Source organism: Emydura macquarii, unplaced genomic scaffold (genome assembly GCF_026122565.2).
Source record: "Emydura macquarii macquarii isolate MOO-44397 ecotype Brisbane River unplaced genomic scaffold, CSIRO-AGI_Emac_v2 contig_2636, whole genome shotgun sequence".
NCBI classification, from domain to species: Eukaryota; Metazoa; Chordata; order Testudines; family Chelidae; genus Emydura; species Emydura macquarii.
Window position 1 is genome coordinate 3,255,010 of NW_027132773.1, and position 23,573 is coordinate 3,278,582.

Sequence of the window (23,573 nt, forward strand, 5' to 3'; positions counted from 1 at the left end):
CTGAATTTCTAATGTAAATAAGCATTTGTTTTTTGAGGAAAAACAAATCTTTCAGGCTTCCTTTATATATCAAAAAGAGAACAAACATTCTCTTTTCTCCATTACAGATCACCTCTAAGGTCAACTAGAGTGAGAAAGCACATTAAACATTCAATATATGATATATGGACCTCGTGCAGAATGTCCATGGAAGCTAAATGTAAGGTCACAGAGTTCAGCACACTGCACAGAGCACATTAGACCTCCTCTTGGATCAGTTGATACCTGCTTGAGATGGCAGACCTGGAGGAAACTTTAGATGTCCTCTGTCTGGATAATGCCCTGAGACCCTTACATAACTTGGAATGAGTCATAAATGTAAGAGCTTGTCAGTAATATTAGATACAACCAACTGAGTAAAAAAGTGAGTGATAACTGTTGTATCTAGTGCCAGCTGGTTTACTTTATGAAGACACACTCTGTGTTGGTAACCATCACTAAACTGAAATAACCTAATGTGGCTGAGATCAGTTTCTGAATACAAAACAAACTTGCAGACCAGCGCATTGTGGAAAGAATGTCTTTACTTTATCAAAGATACATTGGCTTCCACTGTAATCCCATCATGCCGTCTCCATTGGACCTATGAGCACACACCAGATTCACGTGGAATAGCTCAGATTTCATTTTTCTTATTTCTCCTTTCTTCAACTATTTCATCAATTTCTTACTCTTGAGTCCCTTTTAAAACAAAAGCTATAACTATTTTTAATATGCAGGTTCAAGATGACTTAACATTTTACCTCAAAAACAAGTACATGTCACTGATGTAGACTCCCAACATGACCTGGAATGCTTGGCAATAATTCAGCAAAATTCTATTCTTGCCATACTATAAATTTTTGAAATCATAGACTCATAGAAGGTTAGGGTTAGGAAAGGACCTCAGGAGGTCATCTAGTCCAACCCCCTGCTCAAGCAGGACCAAACCCAACGAAATCTTCCCAGCCAGGGCTTTGTCAAGCCGCACCTTAAAAATCTCTATGGATGGAGATTCCACCACCTCCCTAGGTAACTTACTCCAGTTCTTCACCACCCTCCTAGTGAAAAAGATTTTCCTAATATCCAACCTAGACTCCCCCACTGCAACTTGAGACCATTGCTCCTTGTTCTGTCATCTACTACCACTGAGAACAGCCTAGCTCCATCCTCCCTGGGAACCCCCTTACAGGTAGTTGAAGGCCGCTATCTCAATCTTCTCTTCTGCAGACTAAACAAGCCTAGTTCCCTCAGCTTCCTGGAACCCAGCCTCAACCCTGTTACCCACAAAGGCACTTTGACAATCAACAATGCCGTCAACGTTCTTCCAACAACCACAATAACCACAGACAGCCTGCTGCACAAGGGGTGACATCTCATGCACCTTCTAATAAAAAACAATTTGAGAAAGGAAGGCATCAACATTTTCGCTTATCTGGACAATTGCCTCCTCAAAACTCCATCTGAGACCAAGGCGGTCCAAGCGGTTCACACAACCATGGATGTCTTCAACAAGTTAAGTTGTTTTATCAATTTAGAAAAATCTACCTTGAAACCAGTACAAACATTGGAATTCATTGGCGCCCAACGTGACGCCATATGAGCAAGGAACTTCCACCACAACACAGATTCTCAGCTATAATGAACCTGATCTCAAATGCAAGAGTATGCCCCCAGATCTCAGCACATGCGTGCCACCAGCTCCTAGGACATATGGCAGCAGCCACCCTCATAGTCAAGCATGCAAGACTACATATGTGCTGGCTCCGATGCTGGCTCCACACTGTATACCTCCCACATAAACACAATATTCACAATCTGACCTGTCTTGGCATAGACAGTAAAGACTTCCTGCTCTGGTGGACACACCCCAACAATGTTTGTGCCAAAGTCCCCTTCCAGCAACCCTCACCTACCATGGTCTTAACCACGGACACTTCCTTCATCGGCTAGGCAGCACATCTGATGGAACAAAATACAAGGCGGATGGACACCTACTAAATTCACCATACATATCAACCTCCTAGAGTTAAGAGTGGTATGCAACGCCTGCCAACATTTTCTACCACTCCTCAAATACCAGACAGTAAGAGTGATGACTGACAATCTCGCCTGTATGTACTGTATCAACAGGCAAGGAGAGGCGAGATCACGCTCCCTCTGTTCGGAGGCAATTAGGTTATGGAACTTTTGCATCCCCAACACCAGTTCACTTTCAGCTGCATACGTCCCTTGGCAACAGAACATGATGGTGGACACACTGAGCAGGAATTTTTCACAGAAACATAAATGGGAACTGGATATGAGGGCACCAAGTCCCATATTCCGCCGATCGGGCCATCCCATCATAGACCTTTTCACCGTTCAACAAAACACCTGCTGCCCCCAGTTTTGCTGCAGAGCAGGACTGGGATGAGCATCAATGGAGGAGGCCTTTTTCATGACTTGGAGGAAATGCTACTGTACACTTTCCCCCTTTTTTGCCTCTTGTTCCAAGTTCTACGTAAAATACAAGAGGACCAGTCTAACATCATTAATACTCCCAACTTGGCCCCAGTAAATCTGCTTCAGATGTCATTATGCTGACCCATTGGTTTTCTTCCGGCATCCTGGCTCCTCTCCCAGGACAGTGGGGGTGTCTGGCTATGCCAATCCACAGACATTCCACCTGAAAGCATTGCTCCTTCTTGGTTCAGGGGTTCAGAAATAGACTGCTCAGAACAAGTAAAACATACTATGTAGTTGACATGACACTACTAGACACACCTATATCCATAAATGGAATAGATTCCAACACTCGTGCATTCCAAAACATATAAAGCCATCTTATGCTCCCCAGCATTCATTCTAGACTACTTTTCCAGGTCAGAGAGGACTATCAAACAACTCAATCAGAGTACACTTGGCGGCTATCACCAGCTTCCACCACCCTATAGATGGACGCTCTGTATTCACACACCTTCTCATTAAACAGTTTCTAAAGGGCATTCAAAATCTCTACCCGCAGACACCAGATCCTACCCCATCTAGGACCTCAACTTAGTCCTACGATCCTTGATGAGACCCCCTTTTGAACCGATGGCAACATGCTCACAGTTACACCTAGTCATGAAAACTGCATTTCTTGTCGCCATCACTTTGGCCTGACAGGTGGGAGAAAGATCAGCCCTCATGGCCCACCTGCCATCCACTGTGTTTCACAAGGATAAAGTTACACTTCATCCACACCCTAAAAAGGCGTGCGTTATCCTTCTACCTCGATAGGACAAAACCATTCAGAAAATCACCTCAACTATTCACATCTGCTATTGAGAGGTCCAAAGGGTGACACTATATCAAAACGCCTTTCTAGATGGATCTCACAATGCATATGCCTCGCATGAGAACTCCATAATGAACAAGCTCCTACCTCGATAACACACTCCACACGAGCACTATCAGTCTCCATTGCATTCCTGAACAATGGCCCAATTACCAACATATGTAAGGCAGCCACATAGGCATCCTCAGATACCTTTGCCCAACACTACGCCATTATGCAGGATTCCTCTGCAGACACTGTCCTGGGACACATGATCCTGTCCTTGGCTTTACACGCTGCTTCGAAGCCCCAACCTTCCCACTAGGGGCACTGCTTTGTAGTCACCTACAGTGGAGCACTCATGGGGACATCACTCAAAGAAGAAGAGGGTTACTCACCTTGTGCAGTAACTGAGATTCTTCGAGATGCGTCCCCCCCTGGGTGCTCCACTACCCGCCCTTCTCCCCTTTGCTTTGGAGCGTAACATACTGGCTCTGCGGCAGAGAAGGAACAGAGGGTGGTCAGGCCTCACTGCGCTATTTATACATCCCGTGCATTGCGCAAGGCTGGGGAGATACGCGTGTGCGGCCCGACGGATACTGCTACTGAATATCTCTGACGCCAGGCGCAAAGGCGCTGACGCACCTAGAGTGGAGCACCCGTGATGCACATCTCAAAGAACCTGTTACTGCACAAGGTGAGTAATCCTTTCTTCTTGCTTTCCAGGGACACATGGTCCTTTTAGGTCCATGCTCTGTGTATGGATTTAGCATGTGTAAAGTTGATGTATGGTTTTCCTCTCTGGCCATAAATAGATGTGAGTACAGGAAACTAATTCCCATACAGCAAAGCATCAGGGAGTTTGAATGTTCATTCACATAATCTAAAATTCTGATGGGCTAGTCCCTGGGGGGAGGGGGAAGAGTATTCAACTTCCCCTTTAACATATTAAGCAGATAAGTGTTGTGTTAAGTGTACAATATGCATTGACCTGATACTTTGCAGTTGTTGCTAGCCTATATCAATAAAGCTGTATATTCAGCATTTGCCTGCTGTATTGCATACCTGGTATATATTATATATCCCCCTGAGGTGCTAGCTGCTGGCAATGAAGAGTTTTAGAAGGATGGTGTTGAGACAAGTAAATCTAAAATAGGACCTACCCATTTTGTTTGGAATGTTGTGTATTTCAGTGGAGACCCTGTTGATAGGAATGGAGATGATCTGTGATGTGTTTGAGTTGCATGCAGTCCATGTATGTCTCCAACTGGAAGAAAAGACAACATGCTGTGTTTTTGGAGGATTGCCCAGCAGTGGAGCTGACATCTTAATGTTGTAGCCCCTGTTTTGGAAAGCAGATAGATTTATTTGTTTTTCAGAATCAGGACATTCACGTTATTTTTAGAATAGGTTAAATTCTTTTAATAAAGACATAACCAAGTAACGTTAATAGTTTGTTTTGTGGTCTCCACTGTGGTATGTTTAGAGACTAACAAATGTTCATTCTATTTGGCATAGTATAATGTCCCTGTGTCTGAATGGAGCGCAAATCAACAATGTTAAAGTTATTGGTTTGTTTGTTTTTATCACTATTAGCCTAGGCCAGATTAAAACTGATGACTTGAGCTGGTCAGAACATTTTTGATTAAATGAAATTTTGGCAAAATATGCTGTTTCAAAGCCAAAAGGTTTTGTGGAGGCTGATCTGTTTCTATGAAGTTTTCATCAGGAATTTTGAGCAAGAGAGACTCACTCTGTAGGTTGGTGACAGGGTACTGGCCTGGGATGTAGGAGGCACTAGTTCTGCTCTGCCTGATCCAGAGTGATCTGGAGTGAAAAGCTCTATTCTGAATCAGCCAGACTCAAGGACTAGCACCTGGGTCTCTCCTAACCCAGGTCACTGCTCTTAGAATCATGTCTTTGCACCTACGCCCTTTCTGAATTAAAGAGCTCAAGTTTTGATCCAAAACTGGCCATTTCAATAATTCTGTTTTCACAAAAACATTTGACAAAATTTTTGGTTATGTTCCAATGCAGAATGAAAACAAATTTTGAAACCTCAATCATTGCTGTGCATTGGAATTGCTGTCCTCCAACCAGTTTTGATGACCTAAGTCTCATTTACACAACAATTAACCCAGGGATCCCAGTTACACCACAGCATGCAGCTTCCCCCATATTTTTCATTAACTGGTGCGTGGGGTAGGTAACACTTAGCAGTTTTAATCTGAACAGATGGCTCTCCTAATTTTGTTATAGCTGTAATGTAACCTGGGTGAAACCTCTCCCTGCCCCATTATCTTATTACACTCCCAACAATTTTCCTTTAATTATAGCTGTCCTATCTTTTTGTTACAAGAAACTGGGCCCATGATCAGTGTTGAACTAGCTAAGTGAAAGAATGTGTTCAGCATGTTGGCTTCTTGTGATGTCACAAAACTTTAACCTCCATGTAATGAAGATAATTATTGCTAAAGAAAGGCTGTTAGATAGGAGATGAATGATCTGGTAGATGAGTGGATTGCTTTTGGGTTGTCTGTGATCAATATCTACTATTATCGAGGCCAAAGACCTGCCAAAGCAAACCTTTCCATCTAGCTACCTCTGCAGTTCCCATGTTTTGAGTCCCAAGGTTTTCTTTTAGACAACTGTCTTCTTCACATATTTTGATGTTTCTCAGGGATTTTCACCAGTGTCGGTCTCCTAACTCTTGACGACTGTAGAAGTGAATGGAAGTCACATCTATGTCATCAAAATTTCCAGGAATAGTCTGGCAAAAGTTGACCTGCTGAGTACCAGAAAAAATCAAAACCCCAAGAAAGTGCTTCAAGGAACCACGTGAAAACTGACTGGCATATTGTCTCTTCTAAGCACTGTGGAAGGAAAAAAAGAGAAAAAAACACCCTTTAAAGATGTTGAGAAAAGAGCTTGCAAATGATACGTTTAATTAGAGAATGGACTGTGGTTTTTTTTCTGTTATATTCCCACCTTTCTACTCTACCCTCAGTTAAATAAGTCGATAATAATGTATTTTGTTCATAAGCAGCATAACACACAAGTGTTTATACTGTAACTAGAAAGCAAGGCACTATGATTGTTTTCGGCTTTGGAAATCTCCATTCACCAGACCATGACATTTTTTAAGTTCCAGAGGGGTAGCCATGTTAGTCTGTATACAGCAAAAACGAGAGTTCTGTAGCACTTTAAAGACTAACAAATTTAATTTCTGCAGGCATAAGCTTTCGTTGGCTGTAACCCATTCTTCCACAATATACATAGTGCTTTAAACCAGTCTCAAATTACTTCCCCTCCCACCTTTTCCCTCCCTTGCCCCAGCTCTCGCTACTCTTTTTCTAAACTGTCACCTCCTAAGCTAACTAGAAACTGTGTGGGATAGAACAGGTCTAATTGGTAACACCTAGTGCAATTACTAGCGCTACAACAGGCTTAATATTTCATTCAGTGGCAAAAAGAAAGACACAGCATGCCCTTGATGTTCAGTAATAACCTTGTTTTGTTACTAAGTACCAAATATCAACAGGTTGGCACAGATACAGCTGGGTACCATCCAATAAGGAAATGTATTTGTACAAAATAAATACAAGTTTTAAATCTGCTATGGCACAATCAAGTGTAAACCCAGCAAACAAAGTGGGGTATATCTGGGCCATTTAGTTCTTGATATCACAGTTCAGCACAACTGTACATGTATTCCTGCTCTGTGGTCCACTAACTACAGCTGCTCTAGGTTCCTGGCTCTCCAGGCATCACCTTTCTTGGGTGAAGACCCATACCTCTTTCCTTCCATTTTGGGTTTTTTCAAGGCTGCACAGGTCCCTCTGTATACTGATAGTCACAGCAAGCCAGGCTGCCTGAACAGGCTAGTGTCTGTATTTTGCTTTCTCTTCAAAGGCTATGGATGGCATAATTGCCAGCAGTTATGAGTACCACATAGCTCTTCATAAGCAAGCACATTTATTCTTAAGGTGAAAGCACTACAGACAAAACATATAAAAAACAAAGGTTTCTAGATGCATGCTAAAAGCTTACCAGAAATCACCCATCAGTCTTTTTGGGTCTCAGTAGGCCAAAGTCCTTCCAACCCTTCCCAGGAAGGAAGAAAAAGGTCTTGTCCATTTTTTTTGGATTGGAAAGCAGCTCCTGAGTCAGTTTAAGTTTAGAGTGTTCATCCAAAAGACCTTTCTTTGTCTATCGGTCTCTGGAGAATTCAGTTTGAACTAGTATATGTCAGCCTCTCTAAGTGGTACAACTTGAGTGAATTTGCTTAATCACCCCCCCTCCCCCCCACTATTCTTAGTTCCTGGAAGAACTGTTGATACCCTCCCCCTATGGAATTACATACAATCCCTGGACCACAGTGATATATAAAATTAATACAGTAAGATCTTCCAAAGATATTGCAAGAGATTGCCATATCTGTCACACTGTATACCTTAAACTTGGCACTCTTGTGAGGTAATTAAATTATTATTTAAACAAATGTTCTCTAAATGGTGAAACTAAAATGCAGAGGGTCAGTGTCATCTCTACCATCATTCCACTGACTTAATGGGAGTTATACTAGTGTAAAACCAATATGATATACAAGCCCAATAGAGAAAGTCAATGCTAGGGCTAAAACTTGGAAGTTCCTGGCTCACAGACCCACATGTAGTCCTGTAAATCCTGTTGCTTTGTGTGTATGCTCTAAACTTGTTGGAGGAAAGACTAGAGCCTTCAAGGACGACTTGTTTTAAACTAGAAACCAGTGTGAGTTTCAGAAAGACTTAAAATTTAAACTTTTCCCCACAATTCTTTTAATTTAGCCACTCTGCATCACCATGGCCTGGACCAAAAAACAAACCTATCCACTTTCATATTTAACAACTTAGTGATATGTGACTTTGCTATCCCTCTGCATTGCAAACGACAGTATTCATCCACCCATTGTATGTAGAAACTACATGTATACCACTCTATCCATATCAGTGCTTACAAACAGTGATCAGTGGTTCACAACCCAAGACCTCCAGTGGGAATCTCCTAAGTTTGTGCGTTGCCCACTATATCCAGTCCAGTGCAGGCAGCTGATGATATCCAAAAGTAGGTAGGGATCTCCACCCCAGAATGGCTTTCCTGGGATCTTTTTTATGATCTTTGCCATAGTCCGCATGGGATGTGACAATGCAACACACCTAGGCATAAAGTCATCAGCCGTTAGGAAACTCCATCTAGTACAGAACACAGTAGCATCTCTCCTCATTATCGCAGGCTAGGGGGAGCACAACAGCTCTGTCCTCCCATAGACTATCAAGCAAATTCAAGGTTTCGATCTTTATTTTCAAGGTACTCAGTGAGCTGGGCCCAGCATATTAAAAAAATTATTTAAAGCGCTGGGATGAAAATCATGGTTGACAATTCCACTCTTCAGGCAGAATGAGGGTAAAGCTCATCTTAGCAGGAGACAGAGCTTTGTCCAGGGCCTGTCTGAAATGAGACTGCATAGTGAATTCCCACAGTAACAAAGGACCACCACAAACCTCACCACTTTCCAGTTTAAGTGCAAAGCACAACCTTGCCTTCTAACAACCACAGAACAGCATGTACATTTAAAAAATTAAAAACCCTGCCAAAACCCCGCCAAAATTCTCCCTGGGCGAGAGGACACGAGAACAAGTCACCTGTGACAGCTCTTAGTCACGTTGCTTTATGCACAACTGGAAGGTTTTCATACTATAGCAAAGAGGGCTGCATGAGAACCTGAACAGAACAGGATTCAATTTATACCAAACCATGTCGTTTCATATATGATTGACTATTAAGCACCAACAATGTGCTCTGAGCTCTCAAGAGTGTCAGACTACCTGTCTGCCAGTAACAATCATACATATGAAGGGGTGACCCCTCCTCCCCCACCATATCTCCCTCACTTCCAAAGATGCATACAGAGAAACAAACAGGAACAAAATGGACACAGCAGCTGGAAACAGAAAAAATTACAACTGGGTCTGTCCCAGACAACCTCATCTGCTATGCCCTTGAGTAAACACAACACCATATGCATGTCCTGGGTCAGTGCCTTTTTGCATGTAAATGTTCACCCTTCCGTACCGTCTTATTTATTGGTTTCCTTTTCCCTATTCTTCCCAGTCATGGGGTTGCTGGCTCTTTTAAGAGGAGTCCAGGCCCAGACTAGCCACGAGGAGCTAAATTTAAAGGGCATGAGATCATCTAGGGGCAGTTAATTGAATAATAAGCCCCTGAGCCTGAGAAAAGGCCATCAGACAGAGAAATTCTCCTGAGAGAGAGGAGCTCTCAGGGACCACAGGCCTCAAACAGGAGCAGTTTGCAACCCTTGAGGCCAAGGGGAGAGACTTTATTTCAAGTTTATTTGGACTTAATAAAGTAGAACCCCAGCAGAAGTAGAATCCCAGCTGGGGAATTTTGTCTTATACCCTTTTGGACTGTATGGCATTCTTAATAGGCCCTGAGAGAAGAGAAACCAAGGCAGAGTGCCTGTAGAGCCATGCTTACACTGTTCCTCCTCCGCTTGCATCCCTTTTCTTTCCCCATCTGTGGTTGCTGAACACAGATAGAGTGTGATAGAAACAGAAGTTATTTGTGCTCCCTCCAGAGTACAGACTGGTCTTGTCTGTAGTTTAGGCGTCTCTGCGGACGGGAAGATGACACTGCTTTCCCAAGAGCCAAACTTATTTCCCACTCCCAGGACTGTGATTTGGCTGAGGCTCCTCCCCCTTTTCCCGTCTCCACAATACTAGGCTTCAAAAGACATTAGTGCTCATTGAGTTAGAACCAAGCTGTCTGTGCCAGACTGGGCATGTGCTGCTGCCTCCCTTCCAGTTAAATTGCTCACAAAGTAATGTTATCTAAATCCAAAGCACTCTACCTTCATGTGCTCAGTTTATATTTGGAAAGCAATGGAAGACAGGGTACAAGGTTGGTTGGTTTGTTTTTTAATTACATGCTGTAGAATCTGGAAGAATTCAGACAGCTGTTGGGACAGCACACTTTAAACAACACCACTGTTTTCCGTGGCCTGGTACTGTGTGATGGCTTGCTAGAGATCATCCAGGAATGAAAAACAGAGGTAAAATGTTTTAGGTGCAAATCCCCCTGGTGTGGGAATGAGGATATCTTCCTGCTTTCCCCATACAAACACCAGGATCCCTGGCACACCAGTCCAAATGGCCAGCTAAAACTGTGGTCCAAACACATCTCTAAGAAAGTATAGCCTGTAGATTCTGAGGCACGTCGAGGCACAAACGTGGCCAGGGTGCAAACTGTTAACAGCAGTAGTTAGCCAATAAGAGTTATGGCACGCTTGGCATACGATCAGAAGAACAACGGAGTGCACCTAGCACTTCCCCAACCCTAGTCAGTCTGGGTCCTGAAGCAGAGGTTTTGCTAGATAGCATCTCCCCTTTCTGTTGCTGCTCCAGCCAGGTCACGACTTGACTCTTATAGTGCAAAGCTATGGAAATAAAACAGGAAAATACTATACAGCAGCTTCTTATGGAGAATTATTCCTTCTTCTCCAACCTTGCTCTTCACGCACTCTAAACATCTGCTCTCAAGCAGGCAGAGGTTTCTCTATGGAGGGCACCAACTTCAACCAGTAAAACCACCTATTTTTTAATCGCACAAACATCATAGCGGCGAAACATTCTAACTCGTTCTGTGATAGCATGGCACTGAGGGGGAACCCACACAAGAGCCTGCAGTAACTTATAAGGCTTCATTCTGGGGTCTGATGGGGTTGAATAGGCAGAGCACATCCAATCAGTCAGTTTCAGCTTGGTCCAACCTCAGCCACAGAGATGGAACCCACAGATTTCTCAGACTGGCTTCCCTGAGGAACAGAGAAGCAGGGTGGTGTTGAAGTGGCACCTGCCTCCTGTTCCAGGGAGGAGACATGGGTTTGTGCTCCCCTTGTGGAGGTGAGTGTGGACTGCGGGGGGGAGACTCATAAAATTAAAATGTCCTTTGGTGAAGAAGTGAGGGACGCCAGATGGGAGCATACATGTCCTCACCCATGGGAAAGTGATGAGGCAGGGTCCTGAATATCTTTGATTTTATAGCAACTTGACTCAGGTTCTTATCAAGTTCATCAGCTTGTCATCTGAATGGCTTAGGTGAGATACACGTCATTAAACCCCCTTGTGATTCTACCATCAAAACTTCTCTTTCAATAATCACAAGCAAGAAAACTGTAACATAGGAGACAATCATTCTAATACATTTCTGATCACCTTATTTGTATTTTTCAGCCAAGCTTACACAGCCATCTGGTTTCTCTTCACTTTGACTGTACCCATCTGTCTGTTAAACTGTTTACTCTTTTTTCACTTCCTAATCAACATCTATCTTGGGCCACTGGTACTCAAGTAGCAAGAGACCTGCCTTATGGGTAATACCACTCTGGCTTGGAGATTTCCAAACTAGTTAGGCCCACCTCTGGCACAACCCCATACAGTTTTAACATCAGCCCTAGAATTCCTGAGGAGAACAAACGTCTTTTTATTAATAGAACTTCTACAGTACAAACATTCTGAAGAGCCTGAACTAGAATTTGGCAGAGATCAGCAATAGAATGAGTTCATTCTGCAAATGACCAGTGTTTTAGATTCTTCCACAGTGGGAACAGTACCATGCCGACTACAACTGTGTTTGAATGTTGTGGCTGATAGCACTTTTCTAATATAGTTTTCCTGACCAGTGTGGACAGGGTTTTTCCCCTTGATAATTGTGTTAGCCAAAGCCTACTGTAAGTTATCCCCAAAGCCTTGCTTCGAGCATTTTGGCATTAACAGCAGCACTATAGTCCCTTACCAAGCCTCCAAATACCACATGTCCGTGCCTAAGTGCCTGCAGTGCTGCACAAACATTCTCATCTTTGTAGTGACTTCTCTCTCCTTGACCTAGTGGATCCCCGTCTCCCTCTCCCCCAATGATTTGTACATGTCTGTTGACCCCCACTTCCCACCATGACTGCCTGAGATGTGGGAGTAGGTATGTGGTGGAACTGGCTGAGTCTCATGAAAGGCCCCATGGGATCACTTCCCTCCCAAACTGGGATTGGACCTTTCCCATCTTGGCATCCCAAGGAGGGCCCCCCACCAAAAAAAAAAGTTCAGCAACCAAAACAAAACAAAAAACCAGCTACACAACACAATGTGAAATACTTCAGATACAGAGCAAGCGTGTTACCACCTCACATATCCCCATAACATGGTAATGCTCAGTGTAGGACGCTGAGTGCCAGGCTCAGAGTCAAGCTGTCAGCAGCTCAGGGGTGTGGCTGGAGAAACTGCAATGTGACTAAGGGTGTAGTGAGGTGTAGGCTGTGGCTCTGACAATCCATGCATGCAACTTTGTGCAAGACAAACTGTTTGCAACCTCCATAGGAACAAAACAAACATAAGGCGTTGCAAAATACATGTGCGCCATAGACATTCTGCACCTGCTCCAGAAAGGTCCAAGGAACTTTACCAGGCATTGTGGGATCAGTGCAGCAATCCACAAGCCCACCAGTGGTTGAATGGCATGTTGTGTGTAGGATATGGTGTACTGTGTGCACCCAAATAAGCTGACTAATAAGAACATACTGCCCCATGCAACAGTGTGATTCCCCAGCACAGACAAGCCTACACCATCGATAGTATGTTTTTAATATTCTAATATGCTAACACTGCATAATTCTAAGATGGGGGTCTCAGACAAACAATTCCTATCTGAATACTACTTAAACATCACTGTGGCTGGCGCAGTTCAGTTCCCGCTACAGACGAGACCCTAGTCAATCTGCATTTAAAATCATTTGTAAGAAGTGGACCCTCCACTTTCACTTCTTTCTCCTCTGTTAAATTACTTTTAATTTTCTAGAGGCCAAGAACTGTAACAAAATAATGCTGACCGCAGTGTATTTGTTTTATGATTAAAGTTTTGTGTCATGTGTATCATACAGTAGTAATCTTTGTCATATCAAATAAGCACTGTGGTGAATGTCTTCCTTTCCTCACAGTGAACTTAAAAAATAAAAATTGTTTTTCAATACAGACAGTTGGGAGGGAGCTGTTGCTCCATTTGATAGACTTCCTGGTGACCAATGATAAGAGTGATCCAGTTGTTACTAGGCTAATCGATAGCACCCGAATTCATATAATGCCAACAATGAACCCAGATGGGTTTGAAGCTGCAACAGTGCTGGATTGTTATTACTCAGAAGGACGGTAAGGATGTGTGTTTTTTCAAGGTGAAGGAGTGGGCAGAGGAGACACTTAGCAGGGAGGTTGTTTTGTTAACATTTAGAGATAGCCAAGTGTCTGGGTCAGGCTTGGTGGATAGAGCAGCCTAGGGGCTACATCAGGGATACGTTTTGACCCCCTCCCCCAGTCCTTTGAAGGCATTCTAATGGGGCCCAGAGCTTTGCTTTGAAGAAGGCTGTCACACACAGTCTATATCAGCGAGAGCAAGGAAGAGAAATGCCAAGTGGTAGAGGACAAATTAAAATTGGGCTGATAGAGAAAAACAAAAGTGCCCAATACTGCAACTTGTATTCATGTAGGTAGTCCTGCTGATTGTACCAGGACTACTTGTGTAACTAAGAATTGGGTTCTCTTGGTCTTTTGCCTTGGCTACCATAGCCACTTTGGCAGCCCAGATTTGAGGCCTTATTGAACTAAAGTAGGCCCTGCTTCTGAGTAGGGTAGATATTTATTCCTGAAACAAATGGCTAAGGTTTTTAAATGGAGGATAGGATTTTTTCCATTGGGTGAAGCATCCAAAGGATTGATGCTAACCTAATGAGACTTTTAAAAATTTACACCCAAAGCTAAATGTTAATCAGATGGGTAGACTGTCCTCCTACTTTAGAAAAGAAGGGAAGAAATAAGTATCTGAACACAGGTTGGAATTTCAAACACTGTCAGAGGAAAAAATGCTTTGGATATCTATACATTTTTTATTGACGCGTTTGGGAAGCCTGCATTACGACTGGCAGTCGTGTGTGTCATGTTTTCTTTTCAGATAAGTGGAAGACACACCATTTCATGCCACACACTTCCCTAATTTGGCTTATGTTACAATGTTGTGTTGCATTATTTTTTGTGTGATGTTTTAAGCATCACTCCCACTGTTTTCACTTGGAAATATTTTAATTAATGTGCAGTAATCACCCCATTGTGGGTAGAGGCTAGTAGCATTCACAATGCAGAATGCCACTTTATTTCATGATTTGTGAAAACACAGATTGTGATGCTCATTCCACCCACGAACTGTTCCGGTAACTCTGTTCCCAACAAACACTCATAATGCTTTGGATCTGTGCTAATCTATTCAGATTCAACAGATAGTTTTGCTTCCATTAACAAATACAGAACTATATATTTTCTCTCTCAAAGGTTCAATAAGAAGGGGAAAGATCTTAATAGGAATTTCCCGGATGCCTTCAACAGTAACAATTTCACAATCCAGCCAGAGACTCAAGCAGTGATAAATTGGATAAAAAGTGAGACGTTTGTTCTTTCAGCTAACTTGCATGGTGGCGCAGTGGTTGCCAGTTACACATTTGATAATGGTAACCCAGGTAAGCTAATATTTGTGTTTCTTATTTGGGTCCCATTTGTACTGCACATTTTAGTATGAGCAAAACAAAATGCCTGATGTATCATAGAATCATAGAGTTGGAAGGGACCTCAGGAGGTCATCTAGTCCAACCCCCTGCTCAAAGCAGGACTAACCTCAGCTAAATAATCCTAGAGAGGGTTTTGTCAAGCCACATCTTAAAAACCTCTAAAGACGGAGATTCCACCACCTCTCTAGGTAACCCATTCCAGTGCTTTACCACCCTCCTAGTGAAAAACGTATTTCTAATGTACAACCTAGATCTCCTCCACTGCAATTCCTTGTTCTGTCATCTGCCACCACTGTGAACAGCCTAGCTCCATCCTCCCTGGAACCCCCTTTCAGGTAGTTAAAGGCTGCTATCAAATCTCCCCTCATTCTTCTCTTCTGCAGACTAAACAAGCCTAGTTCCCTCAGCCTTTTCTCATAAGTCTTGTGCTCCAGCCCCCTAATCATTTTTGTTGCCCTCCGCTGGACTCTCTCCAACTTGTCCACATCCTTTTTGTAGTGGGGGGCCCAAAACTGGACACAATACTCCAAATGAGGCCTCACCAGTGCTGAATAGAGGGGAATAATCACTCCCCCGATCTGCTGGCAATGCTCCTACTAATGCAGCCCAACATGCTATTAGCCTTCTTGGCAACCAGGGCACACCGCTGACTCATATCCAGCTTCTTATCCACTGTAACCCCCAGATCCTTTTCTGCAGAACTGCTGCCTAGCTCATCGGTCCCCAGTCTGTAGCTGTGTATGGGATTCTTCCGTCCAAAGTGCAGGACTCTGCACTTGTCCTTGTTGAACCTCATCAGATTTCTTTTGGCCCAATCCTTCAGATTTCTTTTGGCCCAATCCTCCAGTTTGTTTAGGTCCTTCTGTATTCTATTCCTACATTCCAGGGTATCTACCACTCCCCCTAGTTTAGTGTCATCTGCAAACTTGCTGAGGGTGCAATCTACCTCATTCTCTAGATCATTAATGAAGATGTTGAACAAAACCGGCCCCAGCACCGACCCCTGGGACACTCCGCTTGTGACCGGCTGCCAGCTAGACATGGAGCCATTGATCACTATTTGTTGAGCCCTATGCTCTAGCCAGTTCTCTATCCATTTTATAGTCCATTCATCCAACCCATACTTCTTTAACTTGCTGATAAGAATACTGTGAGAGACCATATCAAAAGCTTTGCTAAAGTCAAGGTATATCACATCCACCGCTTTTCCACATCCACAGAGCCAGTCACCTCTTCATAGAAGGCAATCAGGTTGGTCAGGCATGACTTTCCCTTGGTGAATCCATATTGACTATTCTTGATCACCTTCCTCTCTTCCAAGTGCCTTAAAATAGATTCCTTGAGGACCTGCTCCACCTGCTCCATGATTTTTCCAGGGATTGAGGTGAGGCTGACCAGTCTGTAGTTCCCTGGATCCTCTTTCCTCCCTTTCTTGAAGATGGGCACTATATTTGCTTTTTTCCAGTCATCAGGGACCTCCCCCAATGGCCACGAGCTTTCAAAGATAATAGCCAATGGCTCTGCAATCACATCAGCCAACTCCCTTAGCACCCTCGGGTGCATTGCATCTGGCCCCATGGACTTGTGTATGTCCAATCTTTCGAAATAGTCTTGGACCTGTTCCTTCAGCACTGCGGGATGTTCACCTCCTTCCCATTCTGTGCCGCCCAGTGCAGTAGTCCGGGAGCTAACCTTGTCTGTGAAGACAAAGGCAAAAAAGGCATTGAGTACCTCAGCTTTTTCCACATCCTCTGTCACTAGGTTGCCTCCCCCATTCTGTAAGGGGCCCACACTTTCCCTAATCTTCCTCTTGTTGGTAGAAACCCTGTAGAAACCCTTCTTGTTCCCCTTCACGTCCCTTGCTACCTGCAACTCCAATTGTGCTTTGGCCTTCCTGATTTCATTCCTGCATGTTTGAGCAGCATTTTTATACTTCTCCCTAGTCATCTGACCAAGCTTCCACTTCTTGTAAGCTTCTTTTTTGTGTTTAAGACTTTTGTTAAGCCAAGCTGGACGCCTACTATATTTGCTATTCTTTCTGCACATTGGGATGGGTTGTTCCTGTGCCTCAATAAGGTTTCTTTAAAACACATCAAACTCTCTTGGATTCCTTTCCCCCTCATATTAGCCTCCCAGGGGATCCTGCCCATCACCTCCCTGAGGAAGTCAAAGTCTGCTTTTCTGAAGTCCAGGGTCCGTATCCTGCTGTTCTCCTTTCTTCCTTTTGTCAGGATCCTGAACTCAACCATCTCATGTTCGCTGCTGCCTAGGTTGCCACCCACTTCTTCTTCCCCTACCAAATCTTCCCTGTTTGTGAGCAGCAGGTCAAGAGAAGCACGGCCCCTAGTTGGTTGCTCCAGCACTTGCACTAGGAAGTTGTCTGCAACACTCTCCAAAAACTTCCTGGATTGTTTGTGCTCTGCTGTATTGCTCTTCCAGCAGATGTCAGGATGATTGAAGTCCCCCATGTGAATCAGGTCCTGTGAACTGGAAACTTTCCCTAGTTGACTGAAGAAAGCCTCATCTACCTTGTCCTCCTGGTCTGGTGGTCTGTAACCGACACCCACCACGATATCACCTTTATTGTTCTTGCTTCTAAGCTTAACCCAGAGACTCTCAACTGGCTTATCTCCAGTTTCATACTGGAGCTTAGAGCAATCATAGAGCTCTCTTACATACAGTGCAACTCCTCCATCCTTTCGCCCCTGCCTGTCCTTCCTAAACAGTTTATACCCATCAATGACAGTGCTCCAATTGTGTGAGTTACTCCACCAAGTCTGTTATTCCAATCATGTCATAGTTTCTTGACTGTGCCAGGACTTCCAATTCCTCCTGCCTGTTTCCCAGGCTTCTTGCATTTGTGTATAGGCACTTGAGATAACTAGCCGATTGCCCTATTTTCTCAGTGTGAATCAGGAGGCCTCCCCTGGTGCATCCTCCTCCTTCTGCTTCCTTGTGGTGTCCCACTTCCCCACTTACCTTCGGGCTTAGGTCTCCATCCCCCATCAAACCTAGTGTAAAGCCCTCCTCACTAGGTTAGCCAGCCTGTCCGCAAAGATACTCTTCCCTCTCTTCATTAGGTGAATCCCGTCTCTTCCTAGTAATCCTTCTTCCTTGAACAACATCCCATGATCAAAAAGACTCCAAAGCCCTCTCTCTGACACCACCTGCGTAACCACGCATTTACTTCCGCAATGCGACGGTCCCTGCCTGGGCCTTTTCCTTCAACAGCGAGGATGGACGAGAACATCACTTGCGCCTCAGACTCCTTTATCCTTCTTCCCAGAGCCGCATAGTCTGCAGTGATCCGCTCAAGATTGTTCTTGGCAGTGTCATTGGTGCCTACGTGGAGAAGTAGGAAGGGGTAGTGGTCTGAGGACTTGATGAGTCTTGGCAGTCTCTCTGTCACATCCTGAATCCTAGCTCCAGGCAAGCAGCACACGTCTCTAGTTTCCCGGTCCGGACGGCAGATAGATGACTCCGTCCCCCTTAGGAGGGAGTCCCCGACCACCATCACCTTTCTCTTCCTCTTGGGAGTGGTGGTCGTGGAACCCCCATCCCTAGGACAATGCATCCCTTGCCTTCTGATCAACAGGGTCTCCTTCTGATCTATTCCCTCAGATGAGTCTTCCAAATCGTTCTCCGCTGTAGTACCTGTGCAGAGCGCCTGAAAACAATTCCTTACCTCTATCTGCATGGTGGGCATGTAGGTTCTCTTTCTTCGGGAGGTCAAATGCTGCCAATTTTCTTCCTTGTTCTTGTTTCCCCTGCACTGCCTTCTCTGAATTTTCCTCAAACTGTGCCTGCAGTAGCAAATCATGTCTTCGATGGAGAAAGACTGTGTTTTTTTAATGCAATGCAGGGTTGATACTTGGGTCTCTAGTCCTTTAACCTTCTCTTCCAATATGGAAACCAGCCTGCACTTTGTACAGATGAAGTCGGCTCTGTCCTGTGGGAGGAAGACAAACATAGCACATCCAGTGCAGGTGACAACAGCAGATTGCTCACTTTCCATAACTTTCCTCTGAGAGCTTCTTCAGATGCTGTATTTACTGCTCAGCAAAGTCTGAAAGGCAAAAACCTGCTGTGGGCTTTCCCCCCAGGCAAACTCCTTCTGTTTGCCTCTCACTTGGTTCACAACTGGCTGCTTCTTATAAGGCTGCTGACTCAAAGCAGTTGCCCCGCCTCAGTGCCTCCCTTTGCAATCAACCACTCAAGGCCCAGCTAGAACAAAGCACTCCCAATTCACAGTTTTCAATAGTCACACACATGGTCAGCTGCCAAACAGTCCCTGTAACTGTACCACTCTCAGTCACACACACAGTCAGCTGTAACTTGCACCAGTCACACAAATGGTCTCAGATACTCACCCCTCTAGCACACAACACAGGTCCACTCACGTAGCATTCACCTGGGCTCCTCTCGGACAGATCCCAGGCAAACTCCTTCTGTTTGCCTCTCCTCTGTTCACAGCTCTGTGTTGAAGAGAAGCCCCAGAATTACAAGAGGTCGGGTGTGCTGGGATACGCTGGTAGTACAGTTTCACTTGATCACACAAACTGATGTAAAGGTTTGGGGGCTTCATATTTTTTATCCAAGATAATATTGTCTGTGTCTTAACATTAACCTGGCTTCTGCCATGGTCATCTTTATTATACAGCTACTGGTTCTTTACAAGGCTATAGCAGATGCCCAGATGATGATGTTTTCATACACCTTGCAAAAACTTACTCTTCCAACCATGCCAGCATGTACAAGGGGACTGAATGTGGGAATAAAACAGTCTTTCCAGATGGCATTACAAATGGGTATGCCTGGTACCCACTGCAAGGTAAAAATTTCATTGTTTTCCAATTTCCTCTGATCTCCACTGCTTTCACTTGATTTTCTAACATGTACTTGCTCACATTCCTCGACAGCGGAAGCTCTGTGGTTTGTCCTTCGTGAAGCATCCAGACTAACATGCACAAACATGTTAGCTAACACATGCATGCTAATAAACTAACTAGAGTTCACCCCAACCCTCTGTCAGGAGCAGTCCTTCAGAACCCCACCCAATAGATTTCCTTGTGGTTTCAAGTTCATCACAGCTTCAGCTCAGAACAAGCATACTTATGACAAGTTTAGTCCACCCTTTATACAGTTCAGGGATCTTTTATCTGGAGTTTCCAGGAACAGGTAATCTACTCAGGGCATAGGTTAAAAGAGATGGATTCAAAGTGGGTCATTTGCATTCCTCTTCTCCCAGGAATTTTCTAGGAAATCCACTTTATATGCATTGTTCCAAAAAGTCCTTGAAATTCCTTACATCTCCTGGAGATTGCATTAATCCTGTCTTCTGGCCAAGTTCCATATGATTCCACAATTGTACATAAACATTTGCATTTTTAATACCATGAACTCCAAAAGTATTAAACTGAATTCAGTAAAGTTTATCTTAATTCCATAAGGTTTGTCCAGAATGTTGCAGGACATTGTCAGTCTGTCACGCCTCCACTGATCTCCTCCTTAGCCAAATGGCACAGTGCCACTAAGGCGTCCCCTCTCCTTCTGCTGTCAGGCCTGCTTTTCCCCACCTTTCAGATAACACCACAAGCCCATCTCTTCCATTTGGACTTGCTCCCTCATCCCCACCCGCCACAATACACACATTGAAAGGGAAAGGGTTCGTTTTTATGCATTAATATAGATGCACAAATACACTGAGCTCAGTGCCAAATTCTTATCTCTACTCTGCTTGTGTTAAATAAAGTGTAACTCCAGTTATCAGTAGAGTTCATCTGATGTAGCTGAGATCAAAATATTTCTCCTTTTGCTTAAAAAGGAGAGAACCAATTTCACATTTATGTAACACCTATCTTCATGTCTAATCACAAACAAATACACCCGTTTATTTCCATGTGTAAATAACGAGATATACACCTGAATAACCACATTATGTGTACTGTGATCACTATAAAAAGTGACACTGCACATGTTAAGTAAACTATTCTCAACTATTCAACCAGTCTTCTCCCCAAGCATGGCAAAGCCTACATTCCTGCCAGAGTTCTCCATACTGCAAATGCCAAATCTGAATTTTTAAAACCAAACCACTACAGCAGGTGGAGAAAAATTATATTAAATGTAAAATGGAATTTTATTTCACTTACATACATTTTATTTTTAAAAATAAATACTTAAAATTAAATGTGAAATTATGACAACTTATACTGAGTCCAAACTTACTATAATCTATTAAAATCATTTAAATAAAAAAATATTCAAACCGTACGTTTGCTGCCAGTTTTAAAGAAAGTCAAACCATTCAACTGGTGGAAGTCATTGGCTAAGCCCCTAGAACCAGAGTTTGTTGAAGTGCTAAATCAGATTTTGACAGCAGTAACCTCCTTTGCAGGTGTAGAGAACATTTTCTTCATTTCAGTTTATTCAAGTAGTTCAGTTCATTACCTAGTTAATTCAAAGTTAAGAAACCAATTAGGAGTTTAAAAAATATGGGGAAGCTTGTTTTATTCTTCCAATTTATGAATAAAAATTCAGTGAGAGAGAGAGATCTACTAGTTCTAAAATCTTGAAGGACCAGAAACAATCATTTCAATTCACTAATTAGAGATAATAATTCCTTTGTTTAATAAATTAGTTTTAAATGCAAACATGTTTTAATAAACATACATTTTTTCCTTGTGTCCCCAGAATGTTTAAGGTAAATTTTATTTAACTAATAAAAACATTTAAATGCTGTTCTTGTGAATTTCTAATTTAATTCCAATTTCTATCCAAATAATTGGGCACAAATCAAAAATAAAAAAAATCTAGTAAATAAGAAATATCATTCACCATTTTCTAACATAAGATTTGTAAAAATTAAGAAACTGAATGTGTATTAAGCTAAATCATTGCTAAGATAAATGTGTGTAAAACACAGTGTATTCTCCCCGTGTAACCCAATTCACTTTGGTCCTCAGCATGCCAAAAAATCCCACACCCAAACAATTTTCTTATTGTGAAGAAAAAAAACAAAAAACCCACATTTTCCCCATATTCATAATTCAAATGACTGACTAAACAGATTTCAAAGCACAACTGAGCATAACAAATTTAGTGCCAAAGTGTAATTTTGTGTCCCCCGCAGAAGTCCAAGTACTTGAAAAGACAGGTTTGGAATCAAAGGCTGCTCTTCTTCACCTGTTGTTATAGCCTCATTCTAGTAATACCATCGCACTTGGGGCTTTCTTTAATAATAATAAAAAAACGTAATTAAGCAGATCCCCCATAGGGAATCATAAATATAACTGACTGGGGGATTAAAAAGCAATTGCACTTCTCAATTCGTTGTAGTTTATCTGACTGATTTGCCCTTGTGTCATAATCCAAGGAATGCTTCAAGAAGGCTGGAGTTTAGGAAAAGTTTCAAGTGTCCTAGCTCATTTTTAGCTCTTACTCAGTGGCTCTCTCAATGTAATAATCAATTTTTTTTTAGGTGGGATGCAGGATTACAACTACATCTGGGGCCAATGTTTTGAAATTACACTGGAGTTGTCATGCTGCAAATATCCACCAGCAAGTCAACTTCAGGCCTTCTGGAATGATAACAAAGCTGCTTTGATTGAATACATTAAACAAGTTCATCTCGGTGGGTAGGCTTTTGTATTTTTAATTTCATCTGATCAATTTCCAATACAGTTTGTGGGGTAAGCTGCTGTAGCAACATGTAAATAGACATGTAACAGGCTCTCCAGCAGCAGGCTAGAACCAAGAGAACCAGCTCTATAAGGGAGTTTGCCTTTCAGTATATCAGGTTTTTCTTGATTTTTGCAGAATTAAGAGACCTATGTAGCAGAGGGCTTTGTGCACCTTCTCATTTGAGAAACAATGTTATGAGCATGGTGGTTGCTAAAAGAGGATAGTGAGATTGAGAATGCTGCTCAGAAGCGACTGGGACATCTGGAACATTAGCGTTGTGAATAAATTTGTTCATAGATAGCGCTGAAGAAACAATGCAAACATATTTTTAAAACTGAACTATGTAGGTGAACCCCATTTAGCCTGAGTTTGGGGTTTAGGAAAAGAGAGGAAATGTCCAAACTAAGTGTATGTGAACGGATTCTTCTCTCTAGCTTTATTCAAGTTGGATAAGTAAGGCCATAGCAGTGACACATAGCAGTCAAAGCACATCCATCCAGCTTTCACACCTAGTAGGGTCAGAGAGCAGCAACTAGCATTAAAATAGAAAGCTGTGGAAAGATGCAGCCATTCTAAGACACACTTATGAAAAACATTTTTAAATGAAGATTGACAAAATACACCATTTGTGTCAAATGGGGAAAAGGATGGGGATTACTTTTCGTAGGTTCACTTCATTTAGGTTCTGGGAGCTATTAAGACCAGAATTCATCTGCCTTCCTTATTCCTGACAGCCTTCCAGGGTTTGAAAATATTGATTGAAACCTCATAAACCACCAGCCACACAAAGGGCCCATTTTTGCAGCTGTTCTCTCCACTGATCTTCCCACTGACTTCTATGTGGCTTCTATATAGAGAGCAACTACAGAACTGAAGTCATCTAACACAGACACTTGCATCTATCCTCTCAAGGAAGTG

The 23,573-nt window shown here is 43.0% G+C and overlaps 2 protein-coding genes across 4 annotated transcripts in view; one reads left to right on the plus strand and one right to left on the minus strand.

The window, feature by feature from the left end:
- The window catches only part of CPM (carboxypeptidase M), a 67,025-nt gene that overhangs the window by 31,811 nt on the left and 11,641 nt on the right, over positions 1 to 23,573 (plus strand). The window contains exons 4-7 of the mRNA XM_067564058.1: positions 13,397 to 13,569; positions 14,740 to 14,924; positions 19,633 to 19,803; positions 22,453 to 22,605. Of these exons, the coding sequence (XP_067420159.1) occupies positions 13,397 to 13,569; positions 14,740 to 14,924; positions 19,633 to 19,803; positions 22,453 to 22,605 (682 nt within the window). The remainder of the gene's footprint in view (positions 1 to 13,396; positions 13,570 to 14,739; positions 14,925 to 19,632; positions 19,804 to 22,452; positions 22,606 to 23,573) is intronic.
- Positions 1 to 23,573, minus strand: part of MDM2 (MDM2 proto-oncogene) — a 77,252-nt gene that overhangs the window by 1,660 nt on the left and 52,019 nt on the right. Inside the window, exons 11-12 of one of the 3 annotated variants that reach the window (XM_067564054.1) lie at positions 19,343 to 19,447; positions 10,712 to 10,811 (exon numbers count right to left, since the gene is read on the minus strand). In XM_067564054.1, coding sequence (XP_067420155.1) covers positions 10,785 to 10,811; positions 19,343 to 19,447 — 132 coding nt within the window. In that variant the 3' untranslated portion in view covers positions 10,712 to 10,784. Of the gene's footprint in view, positions 1 to 10,711; positions 10,812 to 19,342; positions 19,448 to 21,087; positions 21,423 to 23,573 lie in introns of those variants that run through there. The other 2 variants (XM_067564055.1, XM_067564056.1) reach the window with 2 other exon arrangements.